The sequence below is a fragment of the Ammospiza caudacuta genome, chromosome 1, assembly GCF_027887145.1.
Source record: "Ammospiza caudacuta isolate bAmmCau1 chromosome 1, bAmmCau1.pri, whole genome shotgun sequence".
Classification (NCBI taxonomy): Eukaryota; Metazoa; Chordata; class Aves; order Passeriformes; family Passerellidae; genus Ammospiza; species Ammospiza caudacuta.
In genome coordinates, this window is record NC_080593.1 from 108,990,540 (window position 1) to 109,010,584 (window position 20,045).

At 36.7% G+C, this 20,045-nt stretch overlaps 1 protein-coding gene across 3 annotated transcripts in view; it reads right to left on the bottom strand.

Moving 5' to 3' along the window:
- Window positions 1–2,537: 2,537 nt before the first annotated feature.
- Window positions 2,538–20,045, bottom strand: part of SS18 (SS18 subunit of BAF chromatin remodeling complex) — a 42,707-nt gene continuing 25,199 nt past the window's right edge. Inside the window, exons 6-11 of one of the 3 annotated variants that reach the window (XM_058825373.1) lie at window positions 13,504–13,671; window positions 12,684–12,788; window positions 10,410–10,502; window positions 9,573–9,695; window positions 6,755–6,888; window positions 2,538–4,613 (exon numbers count right to left, since the gene is read on the bottom strand). In XM_058825373.1, coding sequence (XP_058681356.1) covers window positions 4,587–4,613; window positions 6,755–6,888; window positions 9,573–9,695; window positions 10,410–10,502; window positions 12,684–12,788; window positions 13,504–13,671 — 650 coding nt within the window. In that variant the 3' untranslated portion in view covers window positions 2,538–4,586. The remainder of the gene's footprint in view (window positions 4,614–6,754; window positions 6,889–9,572; window positions 9,696–10,409; window positions 10,503–12,683; window positions 12,789–13,503; window positions 13,672–20,045) is intronic. The other 2 variants (XM_058800268.1, XM_058801050.1) reach the window with 2 other exon arrangements.

Genomic DNA, 20,045 nt, shown 5'->3' on the forward strand with positions numbered 1-20,045 from the left:
ACGTGGCACTTGGGGACATGGGTGCTGGTAGACTTGGCTGTGCTGTCCTAATGGTTGCACTCACTGGTCTTAAAGGTCTCTTCCAACCTAACCAATTTTACATTACTGTACATCTATCCAATTCACTTTTTAATCCTACTAAACCCATGGGATTGAGTCTGCAGTTCTGCATGCCGTAAGAAGCATTCATCAATTTCAAAGGTGCTGCTTTTAATTTTGGTCATGTTGTCTGTATCCTTACAAAAATTACACTATCAGTTATTTACTGCTGGTTTACACATTCTGACATTTGACATAACCCCAAACACTGTATTTGTCCTTGGCCATTTGTTACCCACTTACCTTTTACATGAACTATCTTTTTGATATGGGAGAGAGAAGGTTGAACAATTCTGAAGTGAAAAGAATTCTTATCAGTATTAGAGTACTTTGTTAAGCATTCCACAGCACAACTTTTTGAGTATTTTGGTAGCCCTGTGACTCCTGACACCACTGAACAGAACTTTTACTGTATTAGCTGCTGGACTACTCCTGACAGCTAAATAGCTGGGTATGAGTAAAAAGGCATTATCTCACCCAGTACTGTATTTATAAACATCAGTGATTTCTTAAGTTCCGCTATGTATGTCCCATTGCATTTCTAGTTTAAGTCATGCATAACCTAAGTAGCACCACTTCCACCTCTTGTTGCTGTTGAAATACACATTCTTTTCTCAGATTTATTTTTAAGTGTTAATCAGTGATCCCTAGAGAGCTCTAGAGCAACTTACTATCAACCTCTATTACTTGTGATCCTTAGCATTTATTCCTATACCCCTTTTGCTCTCTTATCCCATTCCTAGTGCTTCACAGTCCTTACTCCATGCTTCATTTTTATGATGGCAGCTTCTCAGAGAACTTCAGGCATTGTGAACATAAAGATCAATTCCATCAGAGTGCGCTATGAGTTGTTACTTTAACTCTACCAGACTGAGGGTCAGCTTTCATTGTTTTGAATATTTTTTTTTTAAGTGAACATATTCAGCTTAGGTTGTTGGGTTTTTTAACTTACTACTTTATCCAGGTATCTGCTCATCTCAGAAGGTTTGGCTTCATTTCACAGGATTTCACTCTTATGCTTCTGTTTTATGATACAGCAATTGTTGTTCCTGTAGGGAAAGCCTGCTACTTTCTTTTTGAACTTCTTCAGGGCTTCTGGCAGAACTCCATCTAGACTTGCTGAAGTAACAGTTTCTCTTAATTTTGTAAATTTAAGTATTCTTTTTTTAAATCAAAAATCTGGGGTTTTTTTTATCACATTGTAGTCTTTTAGCATCCTCTGTGGTGAAAACTGTAGAAATACAACAGTATTTTTGCATTGAGGTCCTTGCCCCTCTTTAATCAGCTGCATTTTTTCAAAAAATCTATTACTTTACACATTTTAGAGTAATTTAGGTATGAAAATGGAAATGTGTCTTTTGCTAAATGATATATTTAGCCTGCCTACAAAGCAGCACATTTGCTTTCTTATGGCCAACATTGTGACGTCAGTTTCAACTGAAACAAGAAGCCAGCTTCTTCCTTCTCCAAGTCATTCACAGAGCAGAAAAGGAAATAAAACACTCTGAATACAGAAAACATACAACGGCAAAAATCATAACCCTATGATAAACAGAAGTCACTGACTCTTTACTCTTTTACCATTTTTATCATTTCTGCTCATGTGTTTGATTTGCTATGTCAGTCCCCCTAATTTTCTATATTCTGACTGTAAAACACCAGTTGCAACACCTCTTTTACTAGTTTCCTGTTGGCTGGATTTTATTTAATAAGAAAGACTTAATAAAATGAACTTTGTATCTTGCCATTTTCTCCTGGTCCTGTCACGCACTTCTGCTTCTTCTTTTGTTTAGGTAACACATGTTCCTTTCTAATATATAGTTTTAGAAAAACTTCTTCTGCGTGGAGCTATCTCCTCTCAAGTTGTTCTTTTGGCATAGTATCAGAGGAATAAGGTAATTTTTGTCACCACCAATTAAAAAGTTTTACGAAACAGGACTGTTATAAAACAATTAAACCTTGCAAATGCAGTAGTCTCTAGGAGGGAAACCCTGGAGGAAATTCTGCTTATTAAAACTGCAATTTTAGTTTCCATTAAAAAGGAGAATAAGACAACAGAAGATGGGTTGGCAAGACAAATTATTTCTTAATGTCAGTTGAGCCTATTTCAAATGAGATAACGTATCTACACCAGGTTGGGTTCAACACATTTTTGCCTCGTCAACTCATTTATCTAATTCAGTCATCTTGATTATAGCCTCATGGACCTTCATTTTCAGAGAAAGAATTTCTTAACAAACAACCTACACAACATGCTGATTACTGAACAGTTAATTCTAATTAACTTGGCTATGGCAAGAGAATTTTGATAAAGTCCTAGACTGCAAATAAGCTCTGGTTATTCTGGCCAAACATCTTTAAAATCAAAACCCACAGCAGAGTCTCCAGATGAGACATCAGAGTGATAGGGATCTAATTTAAAGAAACAAATGAGAAAATTAAAATCACAAATAATTTATTCTTCCGTTAGAATTGATGGAGTACAGTTTTAAATAGCAATGAAGTACACAGTGGTGGAAAATTGGCACAGAACCTACAAGATTTTAATTCATAATAATGTTCCTCATGCCATATCTGTTCAAACCTTGATGTGTATTTTCTATTGACTTTAAGAAAACTGTTTTCCTTTTAAAAAGGATGCACAAATTGAAAATCTTGTCTTCCATATATAATGTCACACACACTATGAACATGAGTTGTTTTTTTATCCCCCTGAACATTGATTGCAAACTGAAAAAACACAAAATATCATTTTACTCCTGGGTTAATTTTAGGTTTTATCATTTATAGAAGTTGCAAGGGATTCTTGAATGCATATATTTCTGCAGAATAGAATATCCATTTATTTATCTGATACACAGTTTTAGGGCAATTTCAAAACCAACGTTTTGTGTACTGTTGTTATTGATCAAGGTGCTGCCTCTCTCACATGCAACACTATAAGCATTAATGCAATTCCAAACAAAATTTGGCATTTGCCTCACCAACAGGTTTTATACTTAATGTTATAAAACATCCCCTTGGTCTCATGTTAACCAATAAGAAAAATGGGCACAAACAAAAATGTCCCTTTTCTAATGTTATTAACTCCCAGTTAGGAAAGCTGTCCTGGTTCCGGCCAGGACAGGGTTAATTTCTGCAATAGCCAGGAGGAGACACCTCATTTTCAGGGGACCCTTCCAGGCAGTGCAGCATGGGGTGGAACCGAGCTCTGCATGGTGAGCAATTAAGCACGTGTGAAGCCTTCACCTCTTTCTTGCACCCTCTGGCACTGGCATTGCTGCCATTCCCCTCCTTTTGCTGTTTCCAGTAAATTGTTCTCTCAAGCCCTGATCTTTCCCTTTTGTGCCTCTGATTCTCCTCTCCAGCCGGCCACAAGGGAAGGGGAGGGAGAGTGGGGAGCAAGCGAGCTGCACGTGGCTTGGAGTGTGTCAGTGGGAAGACTAAAATTGGGGGACACCATTCCTAAACCATGACAAAAGTTTAGATAGGTTTTACAAAGTCCTCTAGGCTATTTTGATACATACAAATTATTCAACTAAAGGTTAAAATACACTTATACAATACAGTCCTGTTCTCCATATTCTTTTTCAAGTTCTTTGCATATTCAAGCCAAGTAAAATTAACACTTGTCATTTTCTTTGTTATTGCAATTATTAAGAAGGATTACAGCTTGCTTATGCAAAGCTCTGACAAAACACTTGAGAAATAAAACCCAAACGTTTATCTTGTTACCCAAAAAATGTTGCAGAAAATTGTCAAACTGTGTTAGAAACAATTTTTACAAAACCGCTTTACTCAGAAAAATTGGAAAGCTTAAAAAATTTATCTCTGCACAAGACTGTATTACACTGTCCTTATTATGTTCCCATTTAGATAACTGGGATTCTCTATCTTTGTACGTGAACCCATCAGTGACATAGAATGCTCTCCATCTTTTCAGTGTTATCTTTATTGTACACCATTTCGAGACTAATACAATCAAGCATTTACCATGCCCTACCCATTTTAACAGTAGATTTGTTATCCTGCCCAGCGAGTAGTGTACTGTCTTGCATATTCATCACATGTAAAACATAATATACAAAATATTGCTGCTGTAAAAAGTGTGCATTTCCCCTTTCCCCCTACAAAAAAAATCTGTGGAAAAAATATTAAATTCCCATAACCTTCATAAACATACAAAGCTGTCTGCACCTCTCAGTCTGTAACAGTATATTTGACATACAGTTCTCGACTCACTGCAAATTGTTATGTCACAGATTTTCTGTCCAATATTGCCATCTAGAGTAGAGATGTGAAACTAGTTTCTGAGAATCTACAGTCTTTAACAATTAACCCATAAAGACTGTATACCATAAAACAGCCACAAGATTTTTCCAAAATCTAGATGGAATGGGAGGTTCTCATCTTGGGAAGATGTCCACAGTGCTGAGGAGAAAATATGGCTGCTAATAGATTTTGCCTACCGGAATGTGAGTACTTTTTCACTGTTGGTAATTTCCATATTGACCCTAAAAAAAATTCAAAATACATAATTAGACAACAAGGCATATTTGGCATATTTTCCTGCATTTAAAGCTGTAATTGGAAGACCATCCAAATAAACTGAGATATTAAAAGATAGAAACTAATACAAGTAAATGACATACTGATATCAGTAACTAGTGTAGTTTCATCTCACTAAAAATACTTTGTGCTTTAATGCAGAAGTAAGATCAAAGATATGAATTTAAGGCCAGGAGCCTGATTTGATCAAAAGAGTATACCTTTATATTCAATAGGCTGCTGTGAAATTAGTAGAACATCATAAAAAAAAGAAAAAATTTGGGGATTATTTCCCACCTAAACTTTGAAAATTATTTCAAAAAGTCAAGGTCACCAAAATTCAAAGTAATTTAGGAAAGTAACCATGACACAAAGGTACCTAAAATTATTACTCTATCAAGCATTACATGTATTTCAAAACCAAGGCACATCCTGGTGAACACTAACAACCCAAGTCCACATATCCTACAGGAGGCAATTATTCCACAGATCTGATACACAGAATTATCACCCTTATTGATATTCTCTATTTCTTTTGACAGAATGTCATGTACTGCAGAGGTGGACAGAGGTGAAAGCATCAATGCTGTAAGCTTACCATGATCCTTCACCACAGGGTTCAAGGCTTGCAGAAAGAAGTACTGTGCTAAGAAATGAGCATGCTCCAAACTGATCCTGCCACCGTTCCATGTAAAGTACTACCACAACAAGGCAGTGTTTTACATTTTAGATTTATGTTGCAATGTCAGTTATGTTCCATTATAATACAACAATCAGTCACAAAGAATAGTTTCACAACAGCTGCCAGATGAGAATTTAAGCAGCACAATTCCTATGGGAATGGCCAGTATGAAAGAGAGGTCTTCTATAATTGAATTTCCCAGTGGAACTTACAAGTGCACAAACTGGAGGAGCACAGCCTATCTACAGAGAGGGTTATCCACCTCTGCTGCAAGGAAAGCTGGAAAAAACTCAGCAACTGTGATTAAGTTTCCTTGACCCTATACTGGCCACAAGCAAAGAATTCTCCTGTAGCTTATTGTTTTCAGAGGAAGCTACTGGTTTAGTGCATAAACATTTTATCTGTTAAATAATTAAAAGTAACTGCATCTCCAAACTACCACACAGAGTTTGTTCCTTCTTCCTTGTCTTTTCTAATTTCTCTAGAAAGAAAGCCAACTGTTCTTCAAAATTCTGGGCAATTCTCAACTCCTCAGAGTAGTTTTTCTTGAAAGTTCAACTGATCTTCTACTGACATAACAGGATTTTATTTAAACATTAGACCCTCAAATTTATAATTTAGTTAATCTTAACATTATTTATACCAAGGAAAGTAATAGCGTACATTTTAATGACGTTTCTGAATGATTCATAGTGAAAAGTTTGGATTTTTGCAAGTTAGTACCTTTTACGGGGACAAAACCTGTTTCATCCTTTAATTTGAAGACAGCTTTTTTACATGAGCCCTTCACTACAACTCCGGCCCAATGTTCTGGTGGTAATTGTTTGTTTGTTTTAATCTTGTCTTAGCAGCGATAAGAATGAAGCAGTTGATTTTCAGGTCACTTCCTTGCCATGTTCACTGCCCCCTGATACTGCTCAGAGAAAATCTGTGCAAAAACAAGTTCATGTCTCCCCATAAGCTCTGCAGCTGAAAGACCTCAGCTGCACGCCTCAGGTGCTTTTGCAACTGAAGAGGAAGATTATGATTAGGATTTGTGTTTGTGGAAAATAAATTCAACCATTTCTATTGCAAAGAAATAATGAAAAATGATCCACCATGAGATTTAGAAACCTCATCTTTCATATTAGTCATTCACCATAAGGCTATGAAACACATCACCTTAATTTCTAACATCCAAAAACACTGCTGGGAAGGCCTCACTTTGCCAAATTTCATTAAAATTTAGCAAACTCAGGAGAGAATGACTAATCACAATTCCATACAAATGATTCTTGGTAACTCACCAAGAAATAAACTCCATGAGAATTGTAGGTACATACCTGAAAGACCATGTCCTAAAATTCCTTGGTTTAAGTGTCCAGAATCTAAGATTATTAAATGAGTGTGTAAGAATCACAATTTTCTCATCAAACAGAAGAATACCTGGTCATATCCGTAAGGCCTCTGCTGTGGTGGTTGTGGTGGCCCGGGCTGCGTGGGTCTGTATCCCCCATACTGTTGTCCTTGTCCCTGTGGATAATTGGGATACTGAGGTCCTGGACCACTCTGGGAAGGACCTGGGGATCAATAAATAAAAAAAAAAAAAAAAAAAAAAAAAAAAAAAAAAAAAAAAAGAGTGCTTAAGATGTTGGAAAGAAGAAAAGAAGAGAACAGGGAAAACACTGAATTTTACAGCTAAAACCACTGAATTTTACAGCTAACCAGGACTAAGAAATACCACTACCATGCAATTAGGTCTTTTGTCTTTTGAGTGCCCTACCTCCCTCCCCCTAGAAAGCACCTTGGCTGCCAGGGCCTGTGCTCCAACCACAGAAACATTTACTTTTATTTATGTATTCACTATTTAATATCAATGCATGTAGTTCCATGTACATGACAGAGCAGAACAAGGCAAGAAATGATACACATGAGCCCTTTCCAGGATTTAGGAAGGCAATCTCCTGATGTAGGCTGCTTGAGTTCCAGAACTTTCTAATGCCAAGAGCAGCCAGATAATCAGCTATGTTCAGCATTTGGACTTTCTGAAGAGACCAGCAGCACTGTGCTGCCAGAAAGTGAAGTCCCACACCACAGCAGGCAATCATGGATGGGGTGTCAGGCAAGCAAGCTACATATGTATAAAATGTGAGATGTGACAAGCAGTAAAAGGTACTGTGAGATGGAAAAAAGCACCCTCCACTCCACACTCCTTTGGTAATATTAACTTTCCAGAAAAAGGTTAAGAAAAAACCCAAAACTTGGACTCCAGTCTTTTTTGTCTGTAAAAGAAGTAGTTCTTTTGCAAGTATAACTATCTGTTACTATTCACAGGGACTTGGCCTGGCTACCACTGGAAGCTGCACGTTACTGCCATCAGGCATTGCAGCCATATTACAAACAAAATTATCCCCATCCCCCCCCAGCACTGGGAGAGATGTCCTCTGTATTTCAGTGGCACTCCTATGAATCCTCAGCAGTGGATCTGTCAGCTTTTTCAACAACAAGCCTTAAAACTGTGTCTCTCTTTTTCAGAGCTGAAGATCTGCAGCTTTTCAGACAGGCTTTTCTTTTAAACAAACCAACACTTTTGTTTCCTTCCCTTCAGAAGAAACAGATATGTTTTTAGCAACAGTGATTCGGTGCTAGAGAGGGCTAGTCTGAGCTACAGGCACTGGACATTAAGATGACATCAGCTCGTAACTCCTTCAGTAATTCTGGATCTGTAAGAGAGTGAAAAGATGACCTGGAGAAGAAAAGCTCCATCAGCTATCATCATTCTCCTCAGGCCTCAAATCCCTTTGAACTATGCAGTTTCACCTTTAGTGAAACAAAACCTTAAAGACTGATAATAATGTCTGAGATATTGATTTATTTCTGAAAATTAGAAAGCAATTAAATATTAAATTGAGCAACAATACAACATCCTAAAAGTGCTGTGTTCATCTGATAAATGAACATGGGTTTATTTATTCATGGTAATTCTTTATAGCTGAATTCTAAATATTCATTGACAAATTTAACAGAAAAAAATGGAACTTCAGTAACAATTCTGGCTAAAAACAAGAAACTGAAAAATATGTTATTCTGTTTTACAAATTATATTGGGTAAGTGGCTCCAAAAGACTTCCTAACCCCTTTTTCTTCAAGTATTTCTTAACCTAAACTTTCTGAATAAATCCGATTTTATTTCTTTACCTACAAAGTTCAGAGCAGTGATCAACAAGACCTCTACTCTGACCTTTAGTCTATTCCTATATTATGTTTAGCAGAATGTAGGTACAAGTATTACTCCAGAATTATCAATTCATCCATAAACTCCAGAAGCAGAACTTGGTAAATCTCAGTGGATCATCTTAAAGCTTAACTCTGTCTCAACATAACTGGATTTCATGTGAATCTGGCATTTATCTACATGGCAAACAAATTACCCGTGCATTTCCTCACATACACACAATGCTGAAAGCTTCAGCATGTAAGCCTGCAAAAGAGCTGAAAGCTAATATACATGGAATTTAGGAAATTTCAGAGATTCCTTCTTCTGTCATAAATTTATGTTTACTGCTTTACAGTATGAAAGCAAATAAAACTTTTTTGAGTTTCAGTATGCTCTTCTGACACAAAGTTTTTTAGAATTAATTCACCAAAATTACATTCTACTGCTCCAAGTTTCCTTTTTGGGTGGCTTTCCTTGAATCCAGGGACTTGTGGCAGAGGATTTCTCATTCCTGCCATGTACCAGAAGGTTTTCACTACTAGTGCAAATTTATAAGGCACAGTTGCTTTAAAGGTGTGCTGTCAATGCTTACAGTCATTTCTCTACTGATCAGTACAAGAATTTGAAAATAATGGTTCATGTATGTTGAATGAAGTTTTAAACCAGTTTTTAACAGACTGCTTTAACTGGCAAATCCACAGATGAAAGTGGTTCTTTGTCATCTTTGTGAGTATGTTCCCCTAGAGAAGAGAGAAAAGAGCAGAATCTTTCTGGGTCCTTCTAAATTACAGATACCTATTGCAATGCTGTTTAGTCACCCTCAGTTTTCTGGGCTACCACACTCTCCTAGACTGCCTAATCCTAAACAGATCTAACTCCCAAAAGACACTGCCTTCTATGTTTTCGTGTCTCAGCCCAGTGAAATTGCAGGCACAGAGCTGTTCTGTCCAAGCCTGGCCTCTGGACACAGTCAAACAGGGATGGAGTAACACACAACAAAGGTCTCTCTCCTTGCTGTGACAGCTGTCTGTGTCCTCAGGTTCTTACCATAACCCTGCTGTTGTCCTGGATAGCCTTGTTGGCCGGGATATTGCTGCTGCTGTGGTGGATAACCCTGCTGCTGGGGTGGTCCTTGATATGCATCTTGCTGCTGACCATATTGCGAATTTCCTGTAAGATCATTGCAAGAAAGCAAAAACTCATAAAGATACCTATTTTATTTTTTTCCTTCTAAGATGCACAGCCAACAACACAAGAACAAAATGAAAATGCAATATTGATTTCAAAAACTGAACAAAACAAAGAAAACTCAAACCAAACAGAAGGAACTCGGCCAAACAAACTGCAGTTAAAGCCAATTTTGCAAAGTTGAACTGCAGCATTTTCAGCATCTCTGCCAAACGAGCATTACATTTACTGGAACATCACAGTCATAAGATCATGACTATGCTAAATAAAATAAAATAAAAAAAAGACAAAATTAAGGACAGCTACAAGAGCACAGACTAGCTACACAAGATCAGCAAGCTGTTTCCTAACGGCACTATAATTATACAAAATATACACACACAAAAAGATATATAACTGAACCAACAAATTTATGTTAAAATAAAAATTTCCATTGAGGTAAAAAAAAAATCTCTAGAGTGTTTTAGTCATTTTACTGTTGTTAGAATGGCAAATTGTGGTTATATATTTAAGGTGTTTGCAAGAAATTATTCTGAAGGCTCCAAGTTCCCTGCCATTTCCAAGACAGCCAGCAACTAGTATTCTACAAGAGCTTTGCATGGGTATAAGTTGTGTTGTGCAAGAATGTCTGTTCCCGTTGAGGGTGGGGGAGGAGAGGGAATGTCTGTGCGTATGTGTGTGAAGGTATATAGATACCTCCTTCGTAGTAATGTTGTGAGGAATCCTCATAAGGCCTATCGTAGCCTTGTTCAGGATACGACGGTTGCTGATAACCGTAATCATTATGACCTACATCAATTCGACAAGAGACAGGAAGAAACGTTAATGGCCTCTGAGTGAAAACCCTAAAAATATTTCATTTCTCAGAAAAATGAAAAAAAAATTTCAACTGGATATACATGAAAAAGAATTTTCAATTGTATTAGCCAAAGACTTACTAATATGATTTCCTTTCATATTGAATTAACATGTGACAGGGGAAAAAAAAGGCTTAATGCAGTAGTTCTAGAAACATCACAGTAAGGGATGGTCTTAACCTTCCAATAATCCTTGTTGGGGGAGTCGGAGGGGGGAGAGTACTTCATCTTTCACTCAAAAAAAAATGAAAGCATTTAGGCCTTTCACATGTAAATAACCTGAATGAAATTAGAATGAACAAAGAAAGCAATTATCATACTTTGTCTAACACCTGTTCTGCTGATCTCCAATTCAAAAGCATATGCTAAAAGCAGTGTGAAATATAACAAATAAAGCTCAATGAAGTTATGAACCATCATCTACATTAAATTCTGGTTTTGAATGACAGAAATACAACACTCTCAAGGTTTTCCCTACAAACAGAATTTCTACTTAAAGTCTTAAGAAAACTTTTCCTCTTACATTCCAGTCCTAAGTAGACTCATTACAAACAAACCTTTCTACTCAGAGACTACAGCCATCTCTGATTAAGAAACCAATACATGCAGTAAGCACCCCACCTGTTGTTGTTTTTAGCACACATGTATTTTCTGTTACAGATGATCAAAATATATCTTATTGCTAATTTGGTCAAGAATACATGCCAAACTTTGTTTACATTTGAAATTAAATAGTATAAATTTGGAATAAAATTTTTAGATACAAGTAAGGAAAGGAGGAAACAGTTCTGAAATTGAGTGGCTTTGTCATCAGGTCTGCAACTGTACCATACATCACTGACTGAATCTTACATGCATACATAACCATTAAAACAAGTCTTAAAATATTCTACTTGTATTCTACATAAGAGTAACAATGAGGTAATGATAAAGATGACTCTTAAGAAGGAACAGATCCTAGAAGTCATCTGTGCTGCCACAAAGCTGTTGATGGTAACATCAAAATGCCTTTACTAGAGTAAATTGCCTGTAACAATTTAGCATTCATGTGTATACATAAATGTTCCAAAATGAAATCTGAATAATTACCAGTTAATGCAACTTGTAAAATAACACTGCACACACACCTCCAGAAATTAACACATGTAAGCTTATACAGATAAGGCTTGATGTACCTTAAAATCAATTTGATGGAAATCGAATTCAAACAACTGACTTGCAACCCTTTATCTGCTATGAGCAGCTGCTTTGAGAATTACACAGCTTTGCTTTGTATATATATTTTTAAACATTAACATCTACCACATTTCTTGAGCTTCACAAGATACCATTAAGTTGCACACATGGTTATCACAGTAGTCAGGAGTTAGCATCTTTGTTCTCCCAGTCTCTGCTCAGCCTGAAAACAAGTTAATTTCAACTTTTCTAACTTATAACACAATCCAATAGTCTTCAGCACTCCATAATCCAAGAGGTAGGAGGACAGATTTATGAAATTCAAAGTTTCAATCTTGTCTTGAAAGCACTGAGGGGACATCTAAAGAGGATTCACATTTTCAATATCCTCAGGGCAGGGACCACTTTATTCCTATATAAATATTAAACTGAAGGCCCATACCATGTCAGCAATAACACATTTGTGCGACTTACATGAAAATGAGACACTAAGTTAAAAAGGTAGAGTATTTACAGAAAAAACCCACATCTTTTTAGCAAGTTTTTTCAGTTCAGTAGAATTTTTAATAAAAGGATATCGCCCCCTCTCTTATTGATAATAAAGTTATGACTGTTTAAATTCATGTCAATCATATTAGATATGCTAAGGAACTCTCCATTCTTTGAGAGAAACAAATTATTTCCATTCTTTTGAAATACTAAAACTGTTTTTAAGAGTTTCAAATGGGAGTAATACAAATTACATGCTTTAAGTTGCAAATTTAACTAGTCACAGTAACTTAAACTGTAGTAACAATTCTGAATTTGGAAGGTTTTTTAAATGTGAGGTATGATATCCAATTACTATTCTTGCCTCATCCCCTAATTTTGGCCATATGACTACATTAGTATTGGGCAGGTATAGAAAATGGGAAAGTTAACATTTATGAGAGATTACCATCAGGGTAATATTGCTGGTTCATGCCTTCTGGAGGACCTTGTCCACCATGACTGTATTGGTCCCCATAATAGTCTTCCTGGCCTGAGTACTGCTGTGGTGGGCCTGAAAAACCACAACCAGTCAATATGTAAATAACTTGTTTTGTCTGTTATAAAGCCTGCTAATTTCTGACTTTAGTATGAGAAATATTTCTCAAATGTATTCCCCACCCATATTGTTGCATTATAGACAACATATGTAATCTGGTTTAGTTAAAAAAATAAGTAAATGTATCTATACACATATACAAACACACAGTTGTTTGGCTCACTAGACTGAGACTATATATATCAAACTTCAGTTTTGAGCTCATTTTAGGAATATGTGTATAACAGAATAGGGCGTTAAAAATAAAATTATTCCTTGTTGAAAGGGACTAAAAGAAAAAAGATAACCAAAATCGTGGAACATCATTCCTTTTTTGTAACTGAATGAATCCAGAACCAAGTAGGTATTCTGTTCCTTTTCTGTCCTATCATTTAAATATTAGAATATCAAATTCTGCATCAGCATATCTGAGATGTGCAATTTCGGAATGTATAATCTCAGAAAGAACCAAAACAAAAAGAAAACAAACTTGTCTTCACATTTCATGGTGACTGCAGTAATCTCTCGCTGCAAGAACCACCCTTAAAATGGGTAACAAAAAGAGTGTGCAAACAAAGTCTGTCACACCAAATGACTTGACAAAAATTTGGATTAAGCAAGAAAGAGATGTAAAATGGTTTTAAACATGGTTATTTAAAATCAATGCAAAAATATTGAAGTGAATTCCTACCTTGCTGTGGTGGCCTGTATGGAGGAATCTGTCTCTGCCCCATCATGTGATTTCCTTGGTTAACTTGGCCCATCATTCCCATCGGTGGCTGCTGCCCCTGGTAATGCTGGCCACCTGCCTGTGGCATGTTGTATTGCTGGGAGGGAGGCTGCTGGTGCATCATTGGACCTGCAAAAGGAGAAGTAGCAAAAATGTCAAATACACAAAAATGATTTGTGATTAAACCTTTCCAAAAGAACACGGAAAACCCAACCTTTAAAAATGGACCAAAAAACCCTCTGTATATCCACTGCTCTGGTAAGGGTTTGTTGTTTCTGGACTTATGCAAATGTAGGTGAACAATTCAGCAGCCAAACTACAAAACAGAAATCAGCCTCAATAAGGTTGCTTTTCAGGTTTTTCTTCAAAACCACAGGTATTAGTTTACATCTACAAAAAGATAACTGAAACACTTTCATGACTTTTTGTTATTAAAAAAATCCTTAAAAAAAAGTGTAGGTGAAAACCTGATGGTGAAACTTTGGTAAGTCATAGAAAAATTATTTAACATTTGTGATCTCCTTGGAGTATAGTTTCAATACACATACGTAGTTGCTGTTATATTCCACCAACAAACCACTACGCTGTTATCACAAAATCAACAATTTTATTTAGCCTGTAAAGACAAACCACATGAACCAGACAGGCAATTAGACAACAGGCATATGCAGAAAGCCCACGGAACACAGGCTCTGCCTGACACTAAACTGTCCTAAACAAGCTGTGACAAAAATATCTTTCATATTTAGTTACACCAAGTTCTATGAACCACAGGAAGAGACCAAGAGAGATCAAGTACTGTCCATGTTTTATCAACCGACAAAATTTGATTAAGGCTGTACTTGGAGAAATGCAAATTTCAGTAATGAAAACAGACAGTTAGAGAGCACCCTACTGACACCACACAGCAATGAAAATGATGATTACACAATTTCATTATATGAGATTGCAGGTTAGACTGATACATTTAACAAAGAAAAGCCTCTGTGCCTCCTCTGTAGTACCACTTCAGAAAAGAGTTATTCCAGTATCAAAAACATGAGGAGGAAAAAGTTGTGACAAGGAGCTAAACTTCTTTAAGCAACAGATTTTTGTAATATATTAATTCAAACCACTTCACACATACTGCCCAGTCTATAATGGCAAAACCCTAAGGTTTTCTGGCTTTTAAAAAATAATTTATTTTATAAACTACCAAGATAACAAGAAACTAGCAGCCTCACTAAAAACTAAAACAAACCATGACATCAAACATCAAACTAGCAGAGCCACTCCTAAGTGCCATCCAGTGAGAAAAAGGAAGATATCACCTTTTTTCTGTATGCTTAGATTTTTCCATTCCATTTAGTATTTTTGAAAAACTAGGTTCTGAAGCACAAGCAGAAAATCCTGTGTGAAACTACAGTACTGGAAAAATACCTAGATACACAGCCAAGCAACAATGGATTTATACAGGCAAAGGAATATGTACTCACTTATATACTGTCTATGCAGAGTTACGAGGAAAAGTTATGACAAATTAATTAATGGTATGAATTCCAAGTGCATTAGTTAAATCCCATAAAACCCCAGTGTAGGATCTCTCACTGAGAAGTAAAGTGGCCTAAGCTTCATTTTCCTCTAAAGATAAATATTGGCCTCTCTTAAGAAGATCCAGATATGCTTCTGTCCTTCAGTATGGCAAGTTTCTGTGTCCTGACTTTAAAGTAAAAAAAAGGGTTAAATTCAGATGTACTTATTTTAATTATTGGCAAAATACTTTTCCTTTTTTTGATCTTCTAAATGAGTAAGTAATTTAGATTATTCCATTTCACTGCTCCTCTGTTTGGAGGTACTGAGAAACATCAGGCAGTCTTGATAAAAAATAGAAACTTGTTGCCATAATATTCCTAGATCTCAAGAAAGCTTGTTAATTAACAATATTAATATTAGTCACAATACAATGTGATAAAATGTGGTGGGTCCCTGTGGTGCAATGTAGAGATTTTCTGTTTGCTTTTTAAATTAGAACTTCATTAACGCTTTGTAGAGCCACAATGAGAATTCACTACCCTGTACTAGGCTGTGTGTTGTGTTCATAACAGACGGCCTGGCTTCCTTCCAGTTTGGTTCTTCTTATTAAAAAGATACCTAAAAGAACCACCATGGCCTCTACTGCCTCATGGAACATAACCATTCTATGCAGTGGTTTTGAGGGATGAGGGAATTTTGACTTTATTCTTCCATTTGAAAAATCTAGCCTAGGAGAAAGCCACATTTATTCATCGTGTAATACTTAATAAGACATAAAATCCCAAAACTTAATAAAACACTTAAGACTCTTAATTCATTATCTGCTTGGATATGGACAAACTTCAGAAGTGGGCCCAAGAGAACCCCATGAAATTCAACAAGTCCAAGTGCAAGGTGCAGCACCTGAGTAGGGGCAAACCTAGATATGAGTACAGAGTGGGAAACTCACTGAAGAGCAGCCTTGAGAAGAACTTGAGGGTTTGTGTTGATGAAAAGCTGGGTCTGATCTGGCAATGTGGGCATGCAGCCCAAAAAACCAACTGTATCCTGGGTTCCATAAAAAATTTGGTCAGGTGGTCAAGCGAGGTGACCCTGCCCCTCTACTCTGCTCTGGTGAGATCCCACCCAGAGTGCTGCATCCAGCTCTAGGGGGTCCAGCACAGACAGACACAGAAAGACCTGCTAGACTGGGTCAAGAGGAAGGCCAAAGGATTATCAGAGGGATAGATAAGGAAATGCTAAGAGAGCATGGAGCAGAGAAAGCTGCAGGGAGACCTCACTTTGGCCTTCCAGTACTTTAAGGGGGCTTTATAAAAGGGAAGGAGATGGACTTTCTATACAGGCAGACAGTGACAGGACATGGGGCAATAGTTTTAAATTGAAAGAGGGTAGGTATAGATGGGATATTAGGAGGAAATTCTTCAGTGTGAAGAGGCACTGGGACAGGCTGCCCAAAGAAGTTGTGAATGCCCATCCCTGCATGTGTTCAAGTTACCAGGCTGGATGAGGCTCTGAGAAACCTTGGCTAGTTGTAGCACAGGCAGGGAGGCTGGAACTATGGGATCTTTCAGGTCCCCTACAACCCAAACCATTCAATGACTTTATGTTTTCTAATATTTGTGGCACAGATTTTTGTGAGCACCCTAAAACACAGCTTTTGAATTCCTGATCAGGTAACACCAAAAACAAAATGCAGCAGCCCTCATTAAAATTTTTTTGGTGTTTTTCCACATGTTTAAAAAAAAAAAAGCTTCTTTTTTAAATGATGTTAAAACCAGCTTGCCTTGTGCAAGCTTTCTTAGAAACTGTAATGAGGGTCAATTTAACTTGACAAACACTACAATTCAGATTTGCTTAGTCAAATGAACCACCATCCTAAATTTAACACGAGGAGCAGTTTAAACATTATCTCAAAAGACTTTGAGGATACAACACTTTTTGCTACTCCTAATATACGATTCAGGCTGCAACTTAAGGACAGTAGACACTTCTCCACACTTTATTACTCCACAAATTTCTCATCTCAAACTGAAACTCAATTTCAGTTATCATTTAAAAAAAACTAGAACACAAAATGTCATAGAAAAAATTCTTAGTTACCAACACTGCCTTTCATGTTTTACTCCAGGGAAAGCAAATGAAAGCACAAGCTCCGTGGCAGCTGTTTATATCTTTTGTTTTTTCATGACAAAACTAGTGTCTTCTACAGCTAGACATCCTACACAATGCAGCTATAGTATGATGGCATTTCAGAATGTGGAGGCAATTTTATTTCCCTCTAATACACTAGATTTCAAAAAAAAAAAAAAAATGAGACTGCCCTGCTTTTTCCATAACATCTTGACTACTGTAAACAGTCAAAGTACTGAAACCTCACAGTCTCAGCTTACATGGGAATGAACAGATGGGAAGACATTTACAGAAGGTAGTCAAACTCAGAAATCACTTTATCCTGATCTGCTATACCCCGAATATGTTTTTATTTTAGCTAACATTGGATGTTCCTATCTTTATGTTCCTTTCTTTATGTGCACAACAAAACAACCAGAATCTGCATCTGTCTCATCTCTACTCTTTCCATATCTTCATATTTGCTTGTAAGTCAAAGAGCTCTGAAATGTTAATGGAATTTTTCCAAGGTTACAGAAATTAAACTATCATTAAAAAATTTCAGCACCAGATTTGACAACTGGTCTGCAAGTGACTGAGTCAACATGATCTCGTCCTGTAGACGTCACCTCTAAACTTGTTCTCCTCCCTTACCACAGGAAATATATAATGCTCATTCAACAGAGACTGGGAATTTGACAACCTTGTGTCAAGCTCTTCTAGCACAGATCCCAGCAAAGGGATCTGACAAATGAGAAACAGTCTCAGGGCTGGCCATACATACCAAACAGTTTCTGAGATAACCAAGATACAATTGCTTGGTTCTTACTTATATAATGTATTAATTCCACTACTAAATATTATTTCCTGCGTGTGAAAGATTTGTTCAATTTAAAAAAAAAAGAGGAATTTCCATGCAAATTTCAGGTTTCAGAAAAATTATGCCTGTATCTTCCCCCCTGAAAAGTCAAATACTGGCAACACTTCACATTTTTTTCAACCTAAGTAGTTTACCACACACAAGAAGAAATGCACCCATAAGAACATAGTTTCTTCAATATTCATTCAGTTCCTTCTGCTTCCTATCTTTTCCAAAACGGTACCCAATATTCCTTGCAGATGTCCTGGGCTGCTATATTCACTTTTCAATGAAGAGTCATCTAAAGAATCTTCCACTTAAAATATTTTGCTTTTCAAGTCCAAAATCACTAGAATTCCTCTTTTAAACTGGACTGACTATATAAAATCAATACCATGAAAACTTTCCTTCTCATTTAAGGTATTCCTCTGGATAGCATTTCATAACTAGTACAAAGCAATAATGAGTACAGAGATGATACAGGAAGTAAATCCAGCAAACAGTTCTGTTACTATGCATTTTATTTCTTAATTAGCACTTTTGCATTTTTTTCTTGCTAACACCATCTGCCTCACAAGGTGTATATACAGCAAGATGTTTTGGAAGCAAGTGCACATAAAGAGGTTATGCTCAAGCATAACCCAAGTGTTAGAGCAAGCCTTTCTGAATGTTATGGTGGTTTTATCTATTATATAAAAGTATGCTTCTTTTACCCTGGAAGTACTGGCTTCATTCAGTACATGGTAGGTTTCACTCACTGAAAAACTATTTCAGTATTTTGTTTCTGTTCATGTGAGATGTGATGCCTAGTCAAAGACTGAAGACAGAATTATTAATTTATTCATAGGTTCTCTTATGGCACCCATAAGTAATTTGTCCAAATCTTCATAATGAATATACTTTGACAACTCTCCAATGAAATCAGATGGTATTGTAATCTTACCATCAAATTCATTCCTCTACAAATGAGGAACCCACAGAGGGAAAGATTAAGGCAAAAAACATCTACTAATTTTTAACAGCCACTTTGAGATGCTAAGACCTCATCTTGTGGAATATGTAGCATTATATTTCGCTAGTGCTGTTATTAACTGACAGATATAGTAGGATCTCTCATTTTCAGTATGGATCAATCCTGTAAAACAAAGAAACAAAGCATACTAAGGGGTTCACAAATGTCTCCTGACCAACAACACTGATGTTCAGAAATTTTGGTTCACTTGTGTTTCTGAACTGTTGTATATATGACCAGTTAAGAAATCTCTGAGTCCCAATCTGTTTATTCCCCTTTTGTTAAACTGCACTGGGTGCATTTCCTAGCAGCTCATTCTTGTTTCTTCACTTAGGAGAGAAGCCTGAAGTGGCCATGCTTGGCTGAGACACCTGCCCAGCCAGACTGGGGCTTGGCTACCTACCTCTAAATTTCTCATGGTCTCACAGATTGCTGTCATTTTCTGCCCAGCTGTCTTGGAGTCACAAGAGAGTGAAGATACAAAAATACTTCCTCTAATTTGTCATCAAACATCAACACACACGGAACAACTAAGAGTAGAAAATGGGGGAAATGTACTAAGCAGACCTGATTGGCAATCATCTTAGCTCAAAATAACAAACATCCCCATCTTCAAACTTAAGACTTCCTCTTTCACAGGTAATTGGAACAGTATTTTCATTTAACAGCAAATAACACTTTATTTGCATAACAGACAAGTTTCAAAGCCTTGCTTTAAAGAAAGGGGCACGTGCACTCTTACATTTATATATGAAGTGCTCTGTTTATTAATGTTTTTGTGAGACATTGAACCATTTTAAAGAATATGATTTTTTCTCCTTCTGTGAAACCTCTGCAAAAAATAGAACCAGCCATGAAGCATGAAAAATAGAACCAGCCATGAAATGGAAAAGTCTCAGCCTAAAGGGTCCAAACTTGACAGAATTAGAGTTACACAGTGCAAAAGCTTGCTGTGGCCTTAATGGCATTGGTGCCATTGTTCTAAGTAAATATTTTGCTCTTGTTCTTGAA